The 21,214-nt window shown below is 48.5% G+C and overlaps 1 protein-coding gene across 4 annotated transcripts in view; it reads left to right on the top strand.

Annotated features, from left to right (window-relative positions):
* The window catches only part of DNMT3A (DNA methyltransferase 3 alpha), a 660,717-nt gene that overhangs the window by 600,797 nt on the left and 38,706 nt on the right, over positions 1–21,214 (top strand). For all 4 annotated transcript variants that reach the window (XM_033935457.1, XM_033935458.1, XM_033935459.1 and 1 more), the window contains 2 exons: positions 2,545–2,690; positions 10,705–10,795. In XM_033935457.1, coding sequence (XP_033791348.1) covers positions 2,545–2,690; positions 10,705–10,795 — 237 coding nt within the window. The remainder of the gene's footprint in view (positions 1–2,544; positions 2,691–10,704; positions 10,796–21,214) is intronic.

The raw sequence follows: 21,214 nt of genomic DNA on the forward strand, positions 1-21,214 counted from the left end.
AAAAAAGGCTAAATGATTATCTTCAACTTATCTCACTTCATCCTAATGGCAACAGCGAAGCACTTGAATGCCGTCCAATTCTTCAGTCATAGATTCAAGCCCGGAAGCAAGAGCCTAGACGTTCTGGTATAGCCTTGATCGCAGGGAGTTCTACTGTATGTTTTCCTCCCTGGCCCTTGATAGGTCAGATCCTACAGCGAATTATGACTCAGTAGGGAAAGCTTTGGAGCTCAAAGGATATTCTGATGTCATTTCTACCCTTCTAAAATCTAAGTAGTCAGCTACTGTGTCTGCCTACGCTAAGGGGTGGAAGACTTGAACCGCAAGGTAATGGCGGAATAGAAATCACTAATGTAATGTAATGTAACTTTCCAACACTGGTATGACCAGGCCAGTGAGGAGCCGTATTCTGCTCTAGTTTCAGTGGTGCTAGCCTTTCTCCAGGTAGGCCTCGTTAAAGGCCTCGCCATAGCTTCCCTTTGGGTCTAAGCCGCTGGGCTGTCTTGTTTCAGAGCTCAGGACTGTAGTCATTCGCTTGCATCTCACCCTGACGTGGCCAGATTTTGAAAGGTGCTCTTCGCATTAGACTTCCAATCAATCCACCGTTCCCTTCATGGGACCTTAACTTGGTTTTGTCTGGCCTCATCAGAGCTCCATTTGAGCCTCTGCAAGATGCTTCTCTCTTGGACCTTCATCTATTCGCCCTTACTTCGCCCTTACTTCAACGAGACATGTCTCGGAACTCCAGACTCTGTCATGTAGAGAACCTTTCCTGAGTGTCTTGGAGATGGGGATATCTCTCCGCACAGTTCCTTCATTTCTGCTGAAGGTGGTGGTGGCATTCCATGTTAATCAGAAAGCGTGTTTGCCTGTGCTGTCTAGAGGTCACAAATGAGTTTTGCCTCTGACCACCTTTTTGTGTTAACTCATTCTTCTGAGTGGGGCGCTACTGCTCCCAAGGCCCCTATGCCCCGATGGATCTGTAAAGCCATTTCATCAGCCTACTTTCTTTGTGTTTAACTATCTCCTATTTCTGTTAAGGCACATTCTATCAGGAGTATGGCCGCCTCGTGGGCCAAGGCTAAGGTGATCTCCCCTGAGCAGATTTATTGAGCAGCTCCTTGGTCCATTCTGCTCACGTTTGTCAAAATTTACAGAGTAGATGTAGCGGTGAGACAGGACTCTGCTTTTGGGTGCTTGGTCTTGAGGGTCAGCACAGTTAACCCACCCTAGCTTTTTGGGACTGCTTTTGTATGGAGTGCTGGGACTCGTTCTAAGTTGGGTCGGTTCCTCAGGATGCAAGGGGAGGGGGGCGGGTGGATTTGGGGCGGGGGGAGGGAGGGAGGTTTGCTTTCCTGTTGTTCTGTTTCAAACATGAAAATTGTGAACTTTCATGAGTAGGCTCTGTTTGAGTGCTTGATCTCTGACCTAGCTGTATTGTATACCTGATTATTGTCTCTATGATGTTATTCTTTTTTGGCTTGGTTGCTGATTGTACCTCTCGTGATTGGTTCATTCAATAAAAATATATTCAAAAAAAAAAAAAGAATGTCTTGCTGGAAAAAGAGATTATGTCCTTTCCCAGAGAGGAATGGCTAGCAGGGAAAAAAAGGAAGGAGAGTAGAACAGTAGCTTAATGGTTAGTGCAATGACCTGAGAACCAGGGGAACTGGGCATGATTCCTATTGCAGCTTGTTAAGACTCTAAGCAAGTCACTTAATCCTCCAGTGTCCCAGGTACAAAATAAGTAACTGTATTATAATATATAAACTAATTTGATTGTAACTACAGAAAGATAGTATATCAAATCCCATTCCTTTTCTTTATATGATAAAACTGGGCTTTTTGCAGTTGAAAGGAAACTCTGGAACCAGGGGGCACTGGATGAAGGTGAAAGACAATAGACTCAGTTGTAATCTAAGGATATAACTTATTTACAGAAAGTGGTATATGTATGGATGACCTCCCAATAAAGATGGTAAAGGTGAGAAGTATATCTGAATTTTAGAAAGCATGGGACTGGCACAGAGGATCTCTAAAGGAGGGGAAAGGATAGTAAGGTTTAGTGGTTTGTATGACTAGGCCATATGATGATAGGCAATTCTGTAACTTGGCACATGATAGGAGCCTTTTCTATAATGGAATCTAGGTTCATAAGTTCTATTATAATAGACTACTAGGATAACTTGGTATTGATATGTCTAACATTTTAAGCATGCACACTTAAGTCAACTATAGAGCTGGTGTAAGTTAAAGCATCTAAATGAGGCAGTAATATGCGTAACTTAAAATATTCTGTAAGTTATGTGTGTAAGTGGAAACCTACTTATATCCTTCCTGTGTTCGACTATGTGTATGCTTCCTTGCAAATATGCAGTGTACAAGATAGGTGTGTATTCACAAAATAGCACTTAGCCATAATATTGACATGTGCAAATAAGTTAGTATTCTAGTTAAATTTAGCACCTAGCTTATAGAACTGCCCTGATGGTCTTTATCTGCCATCATTTTCTATGTTTGTACTTTACTTTCATTCTGTGGCAGGTCTTCTGGTGCTAAAGGACCTTGGGATCCAAGTGGACTGTTACATTGCCTCTGAGGTGTGTGAAGACTCAATCACTGTGGGAATGGTGCGACATCAGGGCAAGATCATGTACGTCGGTGATGTGCGGAATGTGACACGCAAACATGTACGTGAAAGCTTCCAAAATTTCTATTCTACTCAGTCCTCACTATAGGAATTGGTAAATCATGTTCTTCAAGAACAAGCAGGATAGCAAATCCTTACAACATAGGTGAATTCATCAACAGAGCCTATGCAGGAAGCTACTCTAGTTTAAAAATACTAAAAGCTTTGGAGCTGCCTCACTCTGCATGTGTGCCATTTCTCTCTCCTGCTGTTGCCGCTCTTTCCATAAAGTTGATCAGTCCAATGTCTACAAAGTGCACATCAAGATGTTTTTCTGATTCAAAATTCACTTTTGTAAATTTCTTTCGGTTATGTTGCTGTCATGTTTTTTTCTGATAGTGCCTTAGGTTTTTGACCTTTAAAATTTCCTTTAACTTTCATGCTTGGCCTAGAGTAGGCCTCAGTTGAGGCCTTTGGGTTCTTAGTCTGGATTTGTTCAAAAATCCAAGTTGTTAGATTTTGTAATAGCTATTTTTCCAGACAACTTAGTATTGTATTTATTGAATTTGATATACCACTAGCACATAAGTATTAAGCGATTTACAAAGCTAATAATATGATAGGCACATTAAACCTACTCTCTCTGTTCCAAACGGGCTCACAATCTAAATTAAGTCCTGGGAGAAAAACAATGCTTGTAAAAAAGACAAATAAGGAAGGAAAGAAGAAGAACCAGATTAAAAAAAACAAAAAAAAAACCAACTCCTGGTGGCTTTAAAAATAGCACCTAGTACAACAGGCCCATATCTAATATGAATATCCTTAACTGGTGTCTGTAGTGCCTGTAGACCCAACTATGAACCCTCTTGCTTAAAATTTTGTTAAATCTTCATAGTTGTGAGAAACAAAGAGAACAAGGTTTTGGTGTTCTTAAATCCAGTCCTTCAACTTCAGCATCAGAAACATCAATCTTCATGTATCTCAGAGTGTCTTAGATGTTAAGGATGCATCAGCATTGAACGTGCACAGGCCACCCTCAATATTGAGCATCATTAAAGGTCACTGAGACCATCCATCTTTCGAGTCCAGGCTAAAGAAAAGGAAGGATTCAACCTTGATTTCATCAATGCCAAGGGCTCTTAATGCCGAATGCTAGACGGAGGCTAGTGCACATCAAGATCGCACCTCATTGGAGCACAGCACCAAGAGCACTGAGGTACTCGGACACCAAGATCACTGATGTCCTTGAAATAACCCCCCTCCCCTCCTCCAACATGAGGATCATGTATCCTTCTTGGTAACTGAGGGCTGTATCCACTTCCAAGGTCCAGAGATTTGACATCTAGTACTTCTCAAGTATTCTGTGATAGATACTGACATTCTCCATGATGGATATTGGCACCTGGGAGACTTATATTGCTACAGATTTCAGACTTCATAACTCAGATATGATGTGTCCCATGCCACGGAGAGCATCCCTGCAAACATAAATTTCAAGAAGCTGCTATACTCGTCAAGCAGCAAGTTAAAATTCTAAAGGCACTCTTCAGTCTTATTTCTTACTCTACATCCTCTTTCAGGAGGTATCAGAATAGAGAGCAAAAGAGGTCCTATTATTCTCAAAGATAGTAACATAATAGATGACGGCAGATAAAGACCCGAATGGTCCGCCCAATCTGTGTGTGTAGCGCAGTGGTTAAAGCTACAGCCTCAACACCCCGGGGTTGTGGGTTCAAACCTACGCTGCTCCTTGTGACCCTGGGCAAGTCACTTAATCCCCTCATTGCCCCAGGTACATTAGCTAGATTGTGAGCCCAACGGGACAGAAAGGGAAAATGCTTGAGTACCTGAATAAATTCTTGTAAAACCGTTCTGAGCTCCCTTGGGAGAACGGTATAATAAATAAATAAATAATACATAAATTCAGTTTCAATTTTTTTTTTTCTTAGCTATTTCTGGGCAAGAATCCAAAGCTGCCCGGTACTGTGCTTAGGTTCCAACTACTAAAGTCTCCATCAAATCTCACTCCAGCCTATCTATACCCTCCCAGCCATTGAAACCCTCCCTAGCCCATCCTCCACCAAACGGCCATATACAGACACAGACTGTGCAAGACTGCCTGGTACTGGCCTTAGTGCTTCAATATTTACTATTATTTTCTGATTTTAGATCCTCTGTTCATCCCACACTTTTTTGAACTCCATCACCGTTTTCCTCTCCACCACCTCTCTCGGGAGCGCAATCCAGGCATCCATCACCCTCTCCATAAAGAAGAATTTCCTTACATTGCTCTTGAGTCTCCCACCCCTCAGCCTCAAATTATGCCCTCTGGTTTTACCATTTTCCTTTCTCTTGAAAAGATTTTGTTCTATATTAATACCTTTCAAGTACTTGAAAGTCTCCCCTATCCCTCTTTTCCTCTAGGGTATACATATTTAGGGTTTCCAGTCTCTCCTCATAGGTCTTTTGGCGCAAACTCAATTGAAAACTCATCTTTTTTTTCAAATATTTAGCAAACTAATTTAAATCATCCTTAGATTATGTTATTTTTAATCTTTTTTCACTGCATTGAACTTATGGTTATGCGGTTTATTAGTACGATGTTAAGTTATGTTATCATTTTTGTCACCCTCCACTGGTCCGCTTCAAGTCTTATGTCCTTCACCAGATGTAGGTACCCTCCTCCCTCCTGCTCTTCCCAAACAATGCTGCATAGTCACCTTCAAGAAGAGTCAACTGGAACCGACTCAGTGCCTGAAGTACCCGAGAATCTTGTCCGACACGGCCTTGAGCCAAAAGTTTCTTCCAGAGCCATGCTGACTGTAGCTTCAGAAGCTGTTTTCGGAGCTGCTTTAGAGGCCGGCTCCCATGGCATGGCATTATCTGCAGATCCTAGGGGCGATGATGGTGATCATAGAGGTGGTTCCTTGGACTAGAGTGCACAAGAGACCTCTCCAAGGCTCTCTTCATTCTCGCTGGTCCCCTCAGTCGGACTTGCTACAACAATCGCTCCCTTGGCTACCTTCAGCAAAGAGTGGCCTGTGATTGTGGCTGTGGTCAGCTGCCTTTTCCAGGGGCATACCTCCTTCTGGGAGATATACAGTTGGGAGGAGGGGGCCCTGTGATGGACACCCAGTCCAGGAGCGTTGGACTTTGACTCAACATAAGTGATCCATAAATCGCCTGGATATCAGAGCCATCTGTAGTGCTGCAGACACTTGAGAAATCTCTGGAAGGCAAGGCAGTCAGAGTTTTCTTGGACAATGCAACAGCAGTAGCATATGTTAACAGGCAAGGAGGCAATAAAAGTGCCACGTTGCACCTAGAAGCTTAACTCCTTCCGGTGGGCAGAAGCTTACTCACATGAATGGAAAACGTGCGGGCCAACTTTTCTCAGATGGCAAACTCTCGACCGGGGAGTGGTCTCTGTCTCCACAGATGTTCAATGCCATAATTCAGCAGTCTTGGTCTCCACAGATGGATCTGATGGCCTCGGTAGTGAACACCAAGATGCCTTGTTTTATACAGCTGAAGATCTGAGCTCAGAAATGAGGGGTTGGATGCGTTGGACACACCATGGCAGGAGATCAAGCTCTTGTATGTGTTTCCTCCTTGGCCCATGCTTGGTCGAGTCATTTGCAGGATTGTGATCCATCCCAGCTTGGTAGTCCTAGTGGTGCCCAATTGGCCTTGCCAGACCATGGTATGCAGGCCTAGTTTGTCTCCAGAGAAATTAAGGCCTCAGACTTCTGGTCCAAGTGGATCTTCTCACTCAGGGACCGGTCCCTATCGGGAATCTGGAACACTTTGGGCTTACAGCATGGCTCTTGAGCGGATGACCCTGACAAACAAGGGTTATTCGTACATGGCTGTTAAACATGTTGTTCAGAGTGAAGAAGACATCCTCCATAGCACCTATGCTAAGACCTGGAAGTTCTTTCAGTGCTGGTGTGTGGCAAAGGATGTAGAGCCCAGGCAAGCTCCGATTTCAGTAGTCCTGGACTTTTTGCATGAGGGACTTCAAAAGGGGCTCTCGCAGTGTTCCCTCTAAGCGGGCGGGTGTTGTGAGCAAACTTTTTTCACCGTGAGCCAAAAATATCGGGCGCCAGCAAGTTATGAGCCAACTCGCCCGATTCTCCTCTCGCCGCCCTGCCATCTGCCGTACGCCTCTTCCGATCGTGCACTGTGACGAGAAACGTGTGCGCTGCGATGTAATATTTTGTGCGCCAGCGCACGCCAGCGCAGCTTAGCGGGAACACTGGTTCAAATGGTTTTATTTATTTCCCCAAATTTATTTTTGTTATACGCATTGAAAATATTTGATATTGCGTTTAAATCAAAATCTCAATAAACTTGAAACGAGTGCCCGTGAGATTGTGGGAGGGTTAAATACTCAAAACTTAGAAGTTTTTGCTACGCCAGCTTTCTGGTATCTTTACATACAGTGGCGTACCTAGCATATGTAACATCCGGGGCCTATCATTTTTTGGCACCCCCCCCCCCATCTGTAAGAAAAACATGATTTTTAGTAACAAACCACACGTCACACATGAGTACCTAGGAAAAGGCAGCATCTTACATATTGCAGTGAGCAGTACATCAATACACCCATTGTAAAACTAAACAAGCCAGACCAGCACAGATCAATCCTACACCGTCAATCCTAACAGAAAACCATGTCTTTCGAACACACAGAACACAGAAAACACCTTCGCCTAGTAAGGAATATGTAATCACAAACTAACCCCTCCCTCTTTTACAAAACTGTAGTGTGGATTTTAGCTACGGAGGTAACAGCTCTGATGCTCATAAAATTCTGAGCATCAGAGCTGCTACCACCAAGGCTGGTGCTAAAAACGCTTCACAGTTTTGTAAAAGGGGGGATAAAATAAAAATACATAGACAAAGGTTAAATTGAACCAGCAAGAAGCTGGACTCTGCATACAATGCTTCACAGAAACAGTGACACATGTCTCCTAAAGCAATAAATAAATAGAAATTTTTTTCTACCTTTGTCTTCTGTGGTTTCTCCTTTCCTCATCTTCTTGTAACTCTCTTCCTTCCATCCACTGTCTGCCGTCTCTCTTCCCCTATATGGCATCTTCTCTCCTTCTATGCCCCTTCCAGAAACTGTATGCCTCCCCCTTCCATCTCTCCTTTCACCCCATTGGTCTGGCATCTCTCTCCTCGCCTTCCCTCTCCCACACCTCTCCTCATAGTCTGGTATCTCCCCTTCCCTGATTCTCTGGCATCTCTCTCCTTTCCTTTTCTTCCATCTTTCGCTCCCCCTCCATGCTCTCACATCTCCCCCTTCCTTTTCCCTTAGACTGGCATACCTTCCTCCTACGCTCCAAGCCCTGGCATCTCCTTTAATTCCCTCCCTCATCTTCCTTCTCCCTCCAGCTGGGTACCGCAACACTCTTCCCTGCAGCTCTGCACTTCCCCACAATTGCCATGCTTCGGTTCCTCTTCTTCCTTCCTTCCTCCCCCCCCCCCCCCCCGCGGGACCCTGCGGCACCATCAACTCTTACTCCCTCTAATGTCGGCCCTGCAGCTCCAGACTTCCTCGCACCTTCTCCCCTCCCCCTTTGAATCGCTATTATTTTAAATGTTATAGCCGCGGAGCTGTATCCATCAGTGGAGATGTCTAACCTCGGCCTGCCCCGGAACTCTTACTGCAGCAGCCGCCCGTCTAGGCAGGAACAGGAAGTCACTGTTGCAGTAAGAGTTCCGGGGCAGGCCGAGGTTAGGCATCTCCACTGATGGATACAGCTCCGCGGCTATAACATTTAAAATAATAGCGATCCAAAGGGGGAGGGGAGAAGATGCGAGGAAGTCTGGAGCTGCAGGGCCGACATTAGAGGGAGTAAGAGTTGATGGTGCCGCAGGGTCCCGCGGGGGGGGGGGGGAGGAAGGAAGGAAGAAGAGGAACCGAAGCATGGCAATTGTGGGGAAGTGCAATCCCCCCAATGCGTCCCCTTACCTTACCTCCCCTTACCTTTGCGACGCGTGTGTGCGCTGTGAAGAGAAACTTGTGCGCTGCGATGTAATATTTTGTGCGCGAGCGCAGGCCAGCGCAGCTTAGCGGGAACACTGGTGTAGGTTCTCTATTTCCAAGCTCAAGGGGAATGAGGCTCCTTGGCCTCTTACCCAGATGTCGCCTAGTTCATTAGAGGGGCTCTGTGGCTGCACCCTCTGATGCATTCCCCTTTCCCTTCCTGGAACCTTAACATCATGTTGTAAAGTCTCAGTACTACTCTGTATGAACCCTTAAGGGAGGCTTCCCTCTTGGATCTTAGTCAAGACAGTGTTACTGGTGACAATAGTGTCGGTGAGATGGGTTTCTGAGTTACAAGCTCTATCTTGCAGGGAGCTGTTCCCTAGTTTCATGGAAGCAGAGCTCTCCTTACGCATGGGCCCATCTTTCATACCGAAAGTAGTCTCGGCCTTCCACGTCAATCAAGAAGTCTATTTGCCTGTTTTTCATCCTACGGGATCTAAGAAAAAGGATAAAGTGTTACATTTGCCGGATGTTAAGCTTCTTTGGTACCTCAGTTACCAACGAGTTTTGCCTTTTGGATTACCTTTTTGTTCTCACAAATCATGCCAAGAAAGGAAGGCCAACATCTAAAGCCTTGATTTACAGATGGATTAAAATGATCATTTCTTCCATATATATGGGCTATGGTAAACAACCGCCGATCGCATTGAAAACACCACTCCGCTAGAGGAGTTGCTGCCTCGTGGGCAACCCTTCTGAAAGAGTACCTGTCTGGCTGACCTGCTCAGGAGTAGGTTCCCTGGAAGCAGTGCTTGCCCCTGCGGAGTCAGGCACTTGAGTGATTATATTCCACAACTGGCCGAGAAGCTTGGCGGAGGTTAGCTTATTTTCGGGAAGATCTTATTTTTTTTCATGTACAATGATTATCACTACTTCGTCTCCTCCACCCCAATTCTTCCTATTTCCTTTCTCTCCCTCACATGTGCAGCATCTTTCCTTCCCTCTCACCCATCCCCTTTTGCAGTATCTTTCTATCCCTCCCCCCTCCCTTCCATCCCCCTGTGCAGCAGGACCCTTGCAGCCTATATCCCTCCTTCCCCTTGTGCAGCAGAACCCTTGCAGCTTATATCCCTCCCTTCCTCCCTCCCATACCCCCATGGAGCATTTTTTTAATCCCTCCCATCCCTGCCACCGCGCACCCCCCTCATGCTGATCCTCTCATCTCTCCCATCCATCCGAACGCCAACCGCGAGACCAAAATACAGTACCTTATAGCAAACCGCCTCGTCGGCAGCACAGGCCCCATCACAGCTTTCTCATGCCCGAATGTTCCTCTGCCGCGTTGCTGATGATGTCATCAGCAATGCGGCAGAGGAACACTCGGGCATGAGAAAGCCGTGATGGGGGCCTGTGCTGCCGACGAGGCGAGTTGCTATAAGATACTGTATTTCAGTCTCGTGGTCAGGGTTCGGATTGGTGGGAGAGATGGAAGGGTCACGGGGGAAGCGCTGCTGCCGCCGGCAACTTGGACTTATTTTGGGGGGGTAGGGCTTATAGTAAGACCTACCCTGAAAATCATGCTAGGGCTTATTTTGGGGGAAACACAGTAGACCTAGGGGACCATCTTCTAGTACTATATGTCGATTCTTTATGTCTCATCATCATCATCAGGTATTCTTGGCAGAATACAGAAGTAGATTCCGGGCCTTTCTTCTGCACAGTATAAATTCAATGTTGTCACATCAAACGCAATCCTCGGCCTCCAACGCTGCCAATCTGCTGCCCAGATGGGTGGTACATCGTTAGTCTGACATCTCCGCTGAAACCCGTTCACCTTGGGAGGTCCTGCTAGTAGTGAAACTACCAACAGCATAGCTTTCAGTATCTCAGATACACGCAAGTTCCAGTAGCACAACAAGCCCATGTCCATGAATGGAGAGCACATTTGTAATGTGTCATACCATTACCTTTGAAATTAGAAGGAAATGTTTGTATTTTAAAGGATAGTTGCAAGTAGAATGTTGATTTCTATATCTTTTATATGTAAAGCTGCTATGATTATCTTCTGTTTCAGATATTTGAATGGGGTCCTTTTGACCTTGTAATTGGAGGGAGTCCATGTAATGATCTGTCCATTGTTAACCCTGCACGGAAAGGCCTTTTTGGTATGTACATAATTTCTATATGATACTTTCATATCATGCAGGCAGCTTGTGAAACTACTCTTGAGACTCATAGTATCAGTAATGATATTTTCAACTTATTTGGTCTTTTTATTCCAAATTGCAAGATTTGCTGTTATGGAAGCTAAAAGTACATCTAGGTTCAAAACCAGTTTAGATAAACTTATAGAAGATTAGATCAATTGCAAACTTATTATCGTATAGTCACTCCAGGTTACTCGGATAAGCAGCATAAAATCTGTTTTTCTTCTTGGGATCTTGTCAGGTACTTGTGACCTGAGTTAGCCATTGTTGGAAACAGTATGCTGGGCTTGATGGACCTTTGGTCTGTCCCAATATGGCAACTCTTATGTTTTTATGTTATCCCAGGACAAGCAGGCATGATATTCTCACATGTGGGTGACGTCATCTACGGAGCCCCGATGCGGACAGCTTTTTCAAGCAAACTTGATTGAAGATTTAAAGCAGGGGTGCCCAACGCGTCGATCGCGATCGACCAGTAGCTCAGGAAGGCAACTCGAGTCGATCGCACTCGTGTTGCCGTCCTGATCTACGGGCCGATCAGCCTTCCTCTCCAGTATTCTCCCTAGGGCCTTTTAGCTGGGTGGTCCACCCAGCTGTCATCTGCCGCTGCTGAACATTTTAAAAAAATACCCAAAAAACCGGCTTGGAGATTTCATCCCGTAGCGAACTTATGCTCCGTGGCTCTAACGTGTGCGTTCCGGCTTACCTTCTCTTCCCTCCGAAACCGGAAGTTATGTCCGGGGGGGGGGGGGAGAGAAGGGAAGCCGGCACGCACATGTTGAGAGCCCTGAAGCAAGCGTTCGCTACGGGCTAAGGCGGGAGACAAGTAAATGAAGCATTTCCTCTTCTTGCTGCCGGGTCCTGCCTACTTTCTGTTTCCGCGAAGGCAGGACCCGGCAGCATTTCCCCCAACAGTTCCTCGCGATGCTGGTCGGCCGAAGCAGGGAGAGGTTGGGGCGGCGTCGGCTTTTGGGCGTGTTATTGGCGTCGGCTTTCGGGCCTGTTATTGGTGGCGGTTTGGGTCCTGGTCCCCGATGGCAGTTTGGGTCCCCGATGGCAGTGGCAGTGTCTTGGGGGAGGGCAGGGAGAAAGAAAGAAAGAAAAAGGGCAGGCAGGGAGACAGAAGGAAAGAAGAGAAACAGAAAAAAAGGAAAGGGAGGCAGAGAGAAAGAAAGGGCAGGGGAGAGGAAGGAAAAATTGGGGGAGGGAATGAGGTCTGGAGGAGAGGAAGCATACAGGCTGAAAGAAGGGAAGAAAGACTGGATGCACAGTCAGAAGAAGAAAGTGCAACCAGAGACTCATGAAATCACCAGACAAGGTAGGAAAAATGATTTTATTTTAAATTTAGTGATCGAAATGTGTCTCAATTTATATCTGCTGTCTATATTTTACACTAAGGTCCCCTTTTACTAAACCGCAATAGAGTTTTTTAGCGCAGGGAGCCTATGAGCGTCGAGAGCAGCGCTGGGCATTCAGCGCAGCTCCCTGCGCTCTAAAAACTGCTATCGTGGTTTAGTAAAAAGGGAGGGGGGTATATTTGTCTATTTTTGTATGGTTGTTACTGAGGTGATAGTGCATAGAGTCATCTGCTTTGACCTCTTTGAAAAACCCTGGAATAGGAATGGTAATTAACATTTTCTATGCGTACAGTGTGCGTTGTGTTTTTTTTAAATTTTATTGTTGGTAGATCATTTTGACTTGGTCATTTTAAAAGTAGCTCGCAAGCCCAAAAAGTGTGGGCACCCCTGATTTAAAGTTTGCTGTGCTGCTCCACACATGCGTGCCTTCCTGCTCCACCAGAGGGCGCATCTCCCCCTCGTGGTCTCCAGTTCAAATTTTTCCGCTGAGCCTAGAAGTCGTTTTTTTCCAGGCTCTGCCCCAACTGCCTTCTAGCACCGCAATTTTTTTGTTTTTGCCTTCGATTAAGTCGCTGTGCGCAAAATTTTTCTTTTTCTTCCCTGTTCCTGCTTCGTTTCGCGACCCGGAGGCTTCCGGGCCGCGTGGCTATTCGAGCCGCGGCCAGTTTCTTTTTCTATGTCCCGGCCCCAGACTGGCTTTAAAAAGTGCACCCGGTGCAAGCGGCTTCTTTCCATCACAGACCCGCATCGCCGGTGCATCCTCTGCCTGGGGGCCGCCCATCCAACCGACTCCTGCCCTCAGTGCGCTACTTTTCAGAACCGGGCCCTCCGTCGAAGAAAAGCCCGCATGGCGGACCTTTTCACCGCCGACCAACCCACTACCTCGGCCTCAAGGTCGGCCCCGGCCTTGACCTCGGCCCCGAATGCCTGGGCATCACCTCGAGACTCGACCCCGAAGCCCTCGGGACAGCAAAAAGCCTCGGCCCCGGGTAAGTCTCCTCTTCCTTCTTCAGGTTCCGCACCAGCGAAGAAGCCAGCCTTGGGGACACCGGCGACGCATGGTGGAAGCCCCATGCTTTCAGCCCCGGCGAAGCCTGCCAAGCCTTCGGGCCGTGCCTCCACCACACGGGAATACTCTAACACGAGGTCGCCCCCGGTGGAGTGCACCGAGGCATCGGACATGCCTCGATGCTGTCCGTGCCCGTTTTCCAGGACCTGCTCCGGGCGATGATCTCGTCGGAGCTGTCCGCTGCACTGGCCCATCTACAACCGACCTCGACCTTGCGTGCGCCGGACCAGCCTGAGCCTCACGTCGAGCCTCCTCGGGGCAAAGTGCGCCAGCTTCACCGCATTCCATCCTCCTCGGATTCCTCGCCGAGGCGCCCGAGACGCTCTCCCTCCACGGACCGCCATGGGGCAAAGCGTCGCACTAAGACAACCGAAACCTCGAACCGCCATACCTCTAAGAAGGCCCGGAGTTCTCCCACACTACGAGGCCGTTCACCGACGCCCCGTACAGGACCGCTGAAGGTGACTGAGTTATCACTCTCCAACCCTCACATCCTCCTAACTCCCCCTCGGACCGGGGCTCCGAGCCGAGGTCCCAGGCTTTCGCCAAGGGAGTCCGGGTCGAGGTCACCGATTCGACATCGATCGGTACCCCGTACCCCGGCATCGTCTCCGAGGGGCTCCTCCAGACGACGTAGGTCCTCGACCCCGGAACACTGCCACAGTGTTTCCCCGGTCTCGGAGCGCGGGTCAGAGCATGAACCTCGATACTCGAGGGAAGCCTCCCCGTCCTTCTCCGCCCGACGGAGGTCTCGTTCACCGTCCCCACACGGGGCCCCGGGAACGTCTCGCCCCTCCTTCACTCGCTTTGTCCAGGACATGGGCCACGCTCTGGACTTAGACCTCCAGTCCGACTCGAGATACTCTAAAGAGTACCTGGCGGAACTAGATTTACCGTCACCGCCCAGAGAGTCCCTCCGCTTACCTCCCAATCCGGTACTCCAACAGGCTTTCTTCAGGAATCTGGAGACCCCCTATATGGTAACAGCTGTCCCCTCCAAAATGGAGTCCAAATACCGTACAGTACCATACCCCGGATTTGAGCAACCACAGCTCTCCCACCAGTCCCTGATAAAGGCCCACCCCTCCCGGGTCTCAGCGGCGGTCCCCCCCGGGTCGAGAGGGTCGGACCCTTAACAAGTTCGGCAGAAGACTGTACCAGAACTCTATGATGGCCTCTAGGGTACAAAGTTACACTTTCACCTTCACGTCCTACTTGAAACACCTCATTGGACTGTTGGGAGCCTTTGCAACCAACCTGCCGGCCTCACGCCAAGGAGCCTTTAACCTGCTCCTGGAGGTTTTCTCCAACCTACGCCTCCATCTATTTCACGTGGCCTATGATGGCTTCGAACTTTCCTCCAGAGTGGCAGCCTTCGCTATCGCCATGCGCCGCCTAGCCTGGTTACGCCTCGTCGACATGGACTCCAACTTACAGGACCGGTTGGCTAACCTCCCCTGCGTGGGCAAAGAACTTTTTGATGACGCTATCGAGGCAGCTACGAAACGCCTTTCGGAGCATGAACGCTCGTTTGCTTCCCTCGTTCGGCAAAAGCCTAAACCGCCAACGTCTAGGCCGTTCAGGGCCCCCCCCCCCCCCCCACGCCGTTACCCTCAAAAATCCACCCCTGCCTTCTCACGGCCTCCACCCCGACGCCCGCAAGCTCATCATCGGGCTCCGCCAAAGTCCCAGCCACCTGCGACTGCCAAACCATCCCCGTCCTTTTGACGGGACAAGCGGACGGGGGCTGGCCCCCTCTGCCACAGCCCCAGGCATCCTCCCCATCGGGGGACGTCTCAGAGCCTTCTACCCGCGCTGGGAACAAGTCACGTCTGATGCATGGGTCCTTGGCGTGATCTCATCAGGATACTCTCTCAACTTTCGGAGAAACCCTCCAGACAATCCTCCAAGGATGTGCCCCCCCAACCAAACTCAGTTACCCCTCCTTCTCTCAGAAGCTCGAGAACTGCTTCACCTACGGGCAGTGGAGGTGGTTCCCCCCAACCAACGGGGGAAAGGATTCTACTCCCGTTACTTCCTGGTACCAAAGAAGACGGGAGACCTACGCCCAATTCTAGACTTGAGGCGACTCAACAAATTTCTGGTGCGGGAAAAGTTCCGGATGCTTTCCCTACCGATTCTCTACCCTCTCATCGACGAGGGCGATTGGCTCTGCTCCCTCGACCTGAAGGAAGCCTACACACATGTTCCAGTGCACCCCGCTCACCGCAAGTTCCTGCGCTTTCAGGTGGGGGACCTGCACCTACAATACCGAGTCCTCCCCTTTGCCCTGCGTCGTCACCCCGAGTCTTCACGAAGTGCCTCGTGGTAGTCGCAGCTGCCTTACGCTCTCAGAGCTTCCAGGTATTCCCCTACCTGGACGACTGGCTGATCAAAGCCCCATCCAGGGAGGGGGTTATCTCAGCGACCCGACAGACTATTATTTACCTTCAAGGGCTGGGGTTCGAGGTAAACTTCCCAAAATCCCAGCTGAACCCCTCTCAGTCCTTACAGTTCATCGGGGCCGTGCTGGATACGGTTCACCTCCGCTCCTTCCTTCCCCCTCCACGTCAAGAGGTGTTAGTAAGTCTGAGTCGAAGGATCTCGCTGCTGACCTCGGTATCAGCTCGACATATGATGACTCTTCTGGGCCACATGGCCTCTACCGTCCACGTCATACCCTTCGCCCGCCTCCACCTGAGGTTTCCTCAATGGACCCTGGCCTCCCAATGGCGTCAGGACCGGGACCCAATTGACCGTCCCGTGACAGTGACTCCTTCCTTGCAACGATCGCTCCTCTGGTGGGCCGACTCTTCAAATCTGTCCAAAGGTTTACTTTTTCTCGCCCCCCCACACAGCAAGGTACTCACCATGGATTCGTCGGAGTACGCTTGGGAGCTCACTTGGATGGCCTACGCACTCAGGGGATGTGGTCAACAGAGGACCGCCGCTGCCACATCAACGTGCTGGAGCTTCGGGCCATCTATCTCGCCGCTGTGGCTTTTCAACATCTGCTCCACGACCGGGTGGTTCTCGTTCGAACCGACAACCAGGTAGCAATGTACTACGTAAACAAGCAAGGGGGGACGGGGTCTCGGACCCTCTGCCGGGAAGCCCTGCGCCTCTGGAAGTGGGCAATCTCCAACAACATCTTCCTTCGAGCGGTGTACATACAAGGAGAACGGAACTGTCTGGCAGACAGACTCAGCCGCCTCTTCCAGCCACACGAGTGGTCGCTGCACGCTCAAACCTTACGACAGGTGTTCGAGAAGTGGGGGACTCCTCAGATAGATCTGTTCGCCTCCCCCCTCAACCACAAACTCCCTCAATTCTGCTCCCGGATGTACTCCCCGGACCGCCTCGAGGCCGACGTCTTCCTCCTAGATTGGGAGGGAAGGTTTCTATACGCGTTTCCGCCTTTTCCTCTGATTCTGCGGACGCTGGTCCATCTCAAACCAGTGCGAGCCACTATGATCTTGATTGCTCCTCGGTGGCCACGCCAACCTTGGTTTTCCCTTCTACTTCAACTCAGTACCAGAGATCCACTGCCTCTGCCTCTGTTTCCCTCTCTGCTATCGCAGAGCCAGGGTTCGCTGTTGCATCCAAATCTTCAGTCTCTTCATCTGAATGCTTGGTTTCTCTCCCCCTGACTTCTCTCCCTGTGTCGCAATCAGTCAAGGAAATACTGGAAGCCTCGAGGAAGGCCTCGACTAGAACCTGCTATTCCCAAAAGTGGACCAGATTCTCATCCTGGTGCTCCTCGCATGACCAGGACCCGGTGTCGGTCCCGGTCCCCTTGGTCCTGGAGTATTTGCTCCACCTTTCTCACTCCGGCCTGAAGACCAACTCCATTCGGGTACATCTTAGTGCGATTGCGGCCTTCCATCAACCCCTGGAAGGAAAAGCCCTTTCACTCCATCCCTTAGTTTTTCGTTTCATGAAAGGCCTTTTGAATGTCCACCCTCCTCTCAAACCTCCCCCAGTGGTTTGGGACCTTAATGTGGTGCTGGCTCAACTCATGAAACCCCCATTTGAGCCCTTAGACAAATGCCATCTAAAATTCCTCACTTGGAAGGTGATCTTCCTGCTCGCACTCACTTCCGCTCGGCGGGTTAGTGAGCTGCAGGCTCTGGTGGCGGACCCACCTTTCACTGTATTCCATCACGACAAGGTGGTCCTCCGCACTAACCCTAAGTTCCTGCTTAAAGTGGTGTCTGATTTCCACCTCAACCAGTCCATCGTCTTACCAGTATTTTTCCCCAAGCCCCACTCTCACCCCGGAGAGACGGCACTACACACGCTTGACTGTAAGAGAGCGTTGGCCTTTTACCTCCAACGCACTCAGTCCCACAATTGTTTTTGTCCTTCGACCCTAATCGGCTGGGTCGCCCAGTTTCCAAGCGCACCTTGTCCAACTGGTTGGCTGCTTGTATTTCTTTTTGCTACGCTCAGGCTGGTCTCGCGCTGCATGGTCGAGTAACGGGACATAAAGTCCGAGCGATGGCAGCCTCCGTAGCCTTCCTCCGGTCCACACCCATTGAGGAAATCTGCAAGGCTGCCACGTGGTCTTCGGTTCATACTTTCACCTCCCACTACTGCCTGGATACATTGTCCAGGAGCGATGGCCGTTTTGGCCAATCGGTTTTGCGTAATCTATTTGCTTAAATTGCCAACTTCCCTCCATCCCTTTTCAGATAGCTTGGAGGTCACCCACATGTGAGAATATCATGCCTGCTTGTCCTGGGATAAAGCACAGTTACTTACCGTAACAGGTGTTATCCAGGGACAGCAGGCATATATTCTCACAACCCGCCCGCCTCCCCGAGGTTGGCTTCTTTGCTGGTTAAGTGAACTGGAGACCACGAGGGGGAGATGCGCCCTCTGGTGGAGCAGGAAGGCACGCATGCATGGAGCAGCAGAGCAAACTTTAAATCTTCAATCAAGTTTGCTTGAAAAAGCTGTCCACATCGGGGCTCCGTAGATGACGTCACCCACATGTGAGAATATATGCCTGCTGTCCCTGGATAACACCTGTTACGGTAAGTAACTGTGCTTTATGTTCAGTGTATCCTTGAGTCATAATAGTAGTAATTTATTTACAGGTCATCAAGGTTAAGAGGGCAAGTAGGTATCAATTACTAACCTGTTTTATAAAGACATGTAAACACATGCAATTCTATAAAGAGGTGCCTAGAGTGCATCAATGTGGAGCCTATTATAAAATGGAAAATAGGCACCTATACACATAACTTATAGTATTCTATGTTACTCCTATAAATGTGTGCCCCACTTACACTCTATCTAGACTCTGCCATGTAAATGCCCACCTATAAACTACACGCCTTTTAAGGTATGTGCATATTTACAGAATAGTGCATAGCTGTATTTTTGGCATTTACATGTGTATTTCCGACTGTTAGTGCATTCTTTTATAAAATTACCCCCTACGCGGTTAACTCTTTAATCTTAGGAGGGAACTTATTAACCTGGGCTACTGTTAAAATGGGTTGTTTTCTCAGAACTCAAACTATTTTAACATAGGTCTCATTTTATGCAGTGAGATCTAGTTACTAATAACCCGGGTTAACGGTAAAAGAACAGTTGCCCATGCACACTTGAGATTATAGAATACTAGCACTTATACATGTGACTAAGATTCGTGTGTGTACATGCCAGGTGGGCATTAAGGAATATTCTGCAAGCTTGGTGTGCCATTGCAAAAGGTGATATACATGTGGATAAAGTACGGGTGGGTCCTACACTAACACAAACAGGCCCTGGTTCTATAAAGTCCACCTAAAGTTAGGAATCGATATAGGCACCAATTCTATAAAACCTAGGCACCCATTATAGAATCACATTTAGTGTCACCTAAGCATGTTTAAGTGGCGCTCAGCATCATAAGAACATAAGAATTGCCGCTACTGGGTCACACCAGTGGTCCATCGTGCCCAGCAGTCTTTTCACGCGGCGGCCTCCAGGTCAAAGACCAGTGCTCTAAAATGAGTCCAGCCTCACCTGTGTACGTCCTGGTTTAGCAGGAACTTGTCCAGCTTAGTCTTGAAACCCTGGAGGGTGTTTTCCCCTACAACAGACCCCAGAAGAACGTTCCAGCTCTCCACCACTCTCTGGGTGAAGAACTTCCTTACATTCTTATGGAATTTATCCCCTTTCAACTTTAGAGAGTGCCCTCTCGTTCTCTCTACCTTGGAGAGGGTGAACAACCTGTCTTTATCTACTAAGTCTATTCCCTTCAGTATTTTGAATATTTCGATCATGTCCCCTCTCAGTCTTCTCATTTCAAGGGAGAAGAGGCCCAGTTTCTCCAATCTCTCACTGTACAGCAACTCCTCCAGCCCCTTAACCATTTTAGTCATTCTTCTCTGGACCCTTTCGAGTAGTACCGTGTCTTTCTTCATGTACGACGACCAGTGCTGGACACACTACTCCAGGTGAAGGTGCACCATGGCCCGGTACAACGGCATGGTAACCTTCTCTGATCTGTTCGTGGTCCCCTTCTTTATCATTCCTAGCATTCTGTTCGCCCTTTTTGCCACCGCAGCACATTGCGCAGATGGCTTCATCGACTTGTCGATCAGAACTCCCAAGTCTCTTTCCTGGGGGGTCTCTCCAAGTACCGCCCCGGACATCCTGTATTTGTGTATGAGATTTTTGTTACCGACATATATCACTTTACACTTATCCACGTTGAACCTCATTTGCTATGTCGCTGCCTATTTCTCAAGCTTGATTATGTCACTTTGTAGATCTTCACAATCCCCCTGTGTCTTCACTACTCTGAATAACTTTGTATTGTCCGCAAACTTAATCACCTCACTCGACGAACCAATGTCCAAATCATTTATAAAGATGTTGAAGAGCATGGGGTCCAAGCACCGAGCCCTGTGGCACCCCACCCCATCCTAACATTTAGGTGTCCCCAGTTTATACCAGGGTTTTCTATTCTTAAATTTAGGCATCAGTATCAGAGCTTAATGGCACCTGATTCACAAAGATGCGCCTAACTCGAAAACATGCCCATGATCCACCCCTAACCATTTTTAGTGTAAGCACTTTGGGCTAGGCGTCTACATTTTATAGAATTGAGTTTTTTTAGTTTGAGTTTTAGTTAGGTGCCTAAATTTCAATTAAGTCCAATTAAAGCCGATATTGAAGTGTTGAGTGCCAATTTCAGCACTGATTAAGACTATTGCTCAATTACTATATATACTCGAATATAAGTTTGTGTTCTTTCTCTTCACGAATTGCTGTGTTTTTTCTTTTATTCTTTTATTTCTACTTTAAAAAAAAAAAAAATTATTTCTTGCGTTCGGCTGCCAGGGCAGACCGCTCTGCCACAGGCCAGAGGCTTCGACTTTGCGGCGGCTGTTTTCCCTCCTATGTCCTGGCCAACAACAGGCTTCAAGAAGTGTAGCCAGTGTCAGCATGCGATTTCTCTCACAGACCCACACAGTAGGTGCCTCAAGTGCCTTGGGCCACACCATCACCCGAAGTCGTGCGAGCGCTGTGCTATTCTTCAACCCCGAGCTCTTAAATGTCGTCTACTTTCAGTGGAGTAGCTATTCGGGGTGGATTCAACCTCGACTCCGAAGCCGACCTCGGACTTGCCTTCGACCGAGGGTCCTCCTGCCTCCACTGCTTCGACCTCGAGCCTCGTCAGACCTTCTTCATTTGCAGTGGCTCTTTCCTCGACGACGTCTGCTGTATCTTCCCCTGTATCCTCAGGTCAGATAGCTCAGCAGAAAGTTCCAGAGGTGGTGCTTAAGGTGCCTAAGACTTCCAAGTCGAACACATTTCCACTGCCTCTCTGGAACCTCCAGCCAAAGCAGGTGGTCTGGATCCATCCTTGCCGGCTTCTTTCCAGACCATGTTAGAGAAACAGTTCATTCAGTTCCTTACTAACATGGGACCGAAGCTTGTTACTCTAAT

This window comes from Geotrypetes seraphini, chromosome 3 (assembly GCF_902459505.1).
Source record: "Geotrypetes seraphini chromosome 3, aGeoSer1.1, whole genome shotgun sequence".
Lineage (NCBI taxonomy): Eukaryota > Metazoa > Chordata > Amphibia > Gymnophiona > Dermophiidae > Geotrypetes > Geotrypetes seraphini.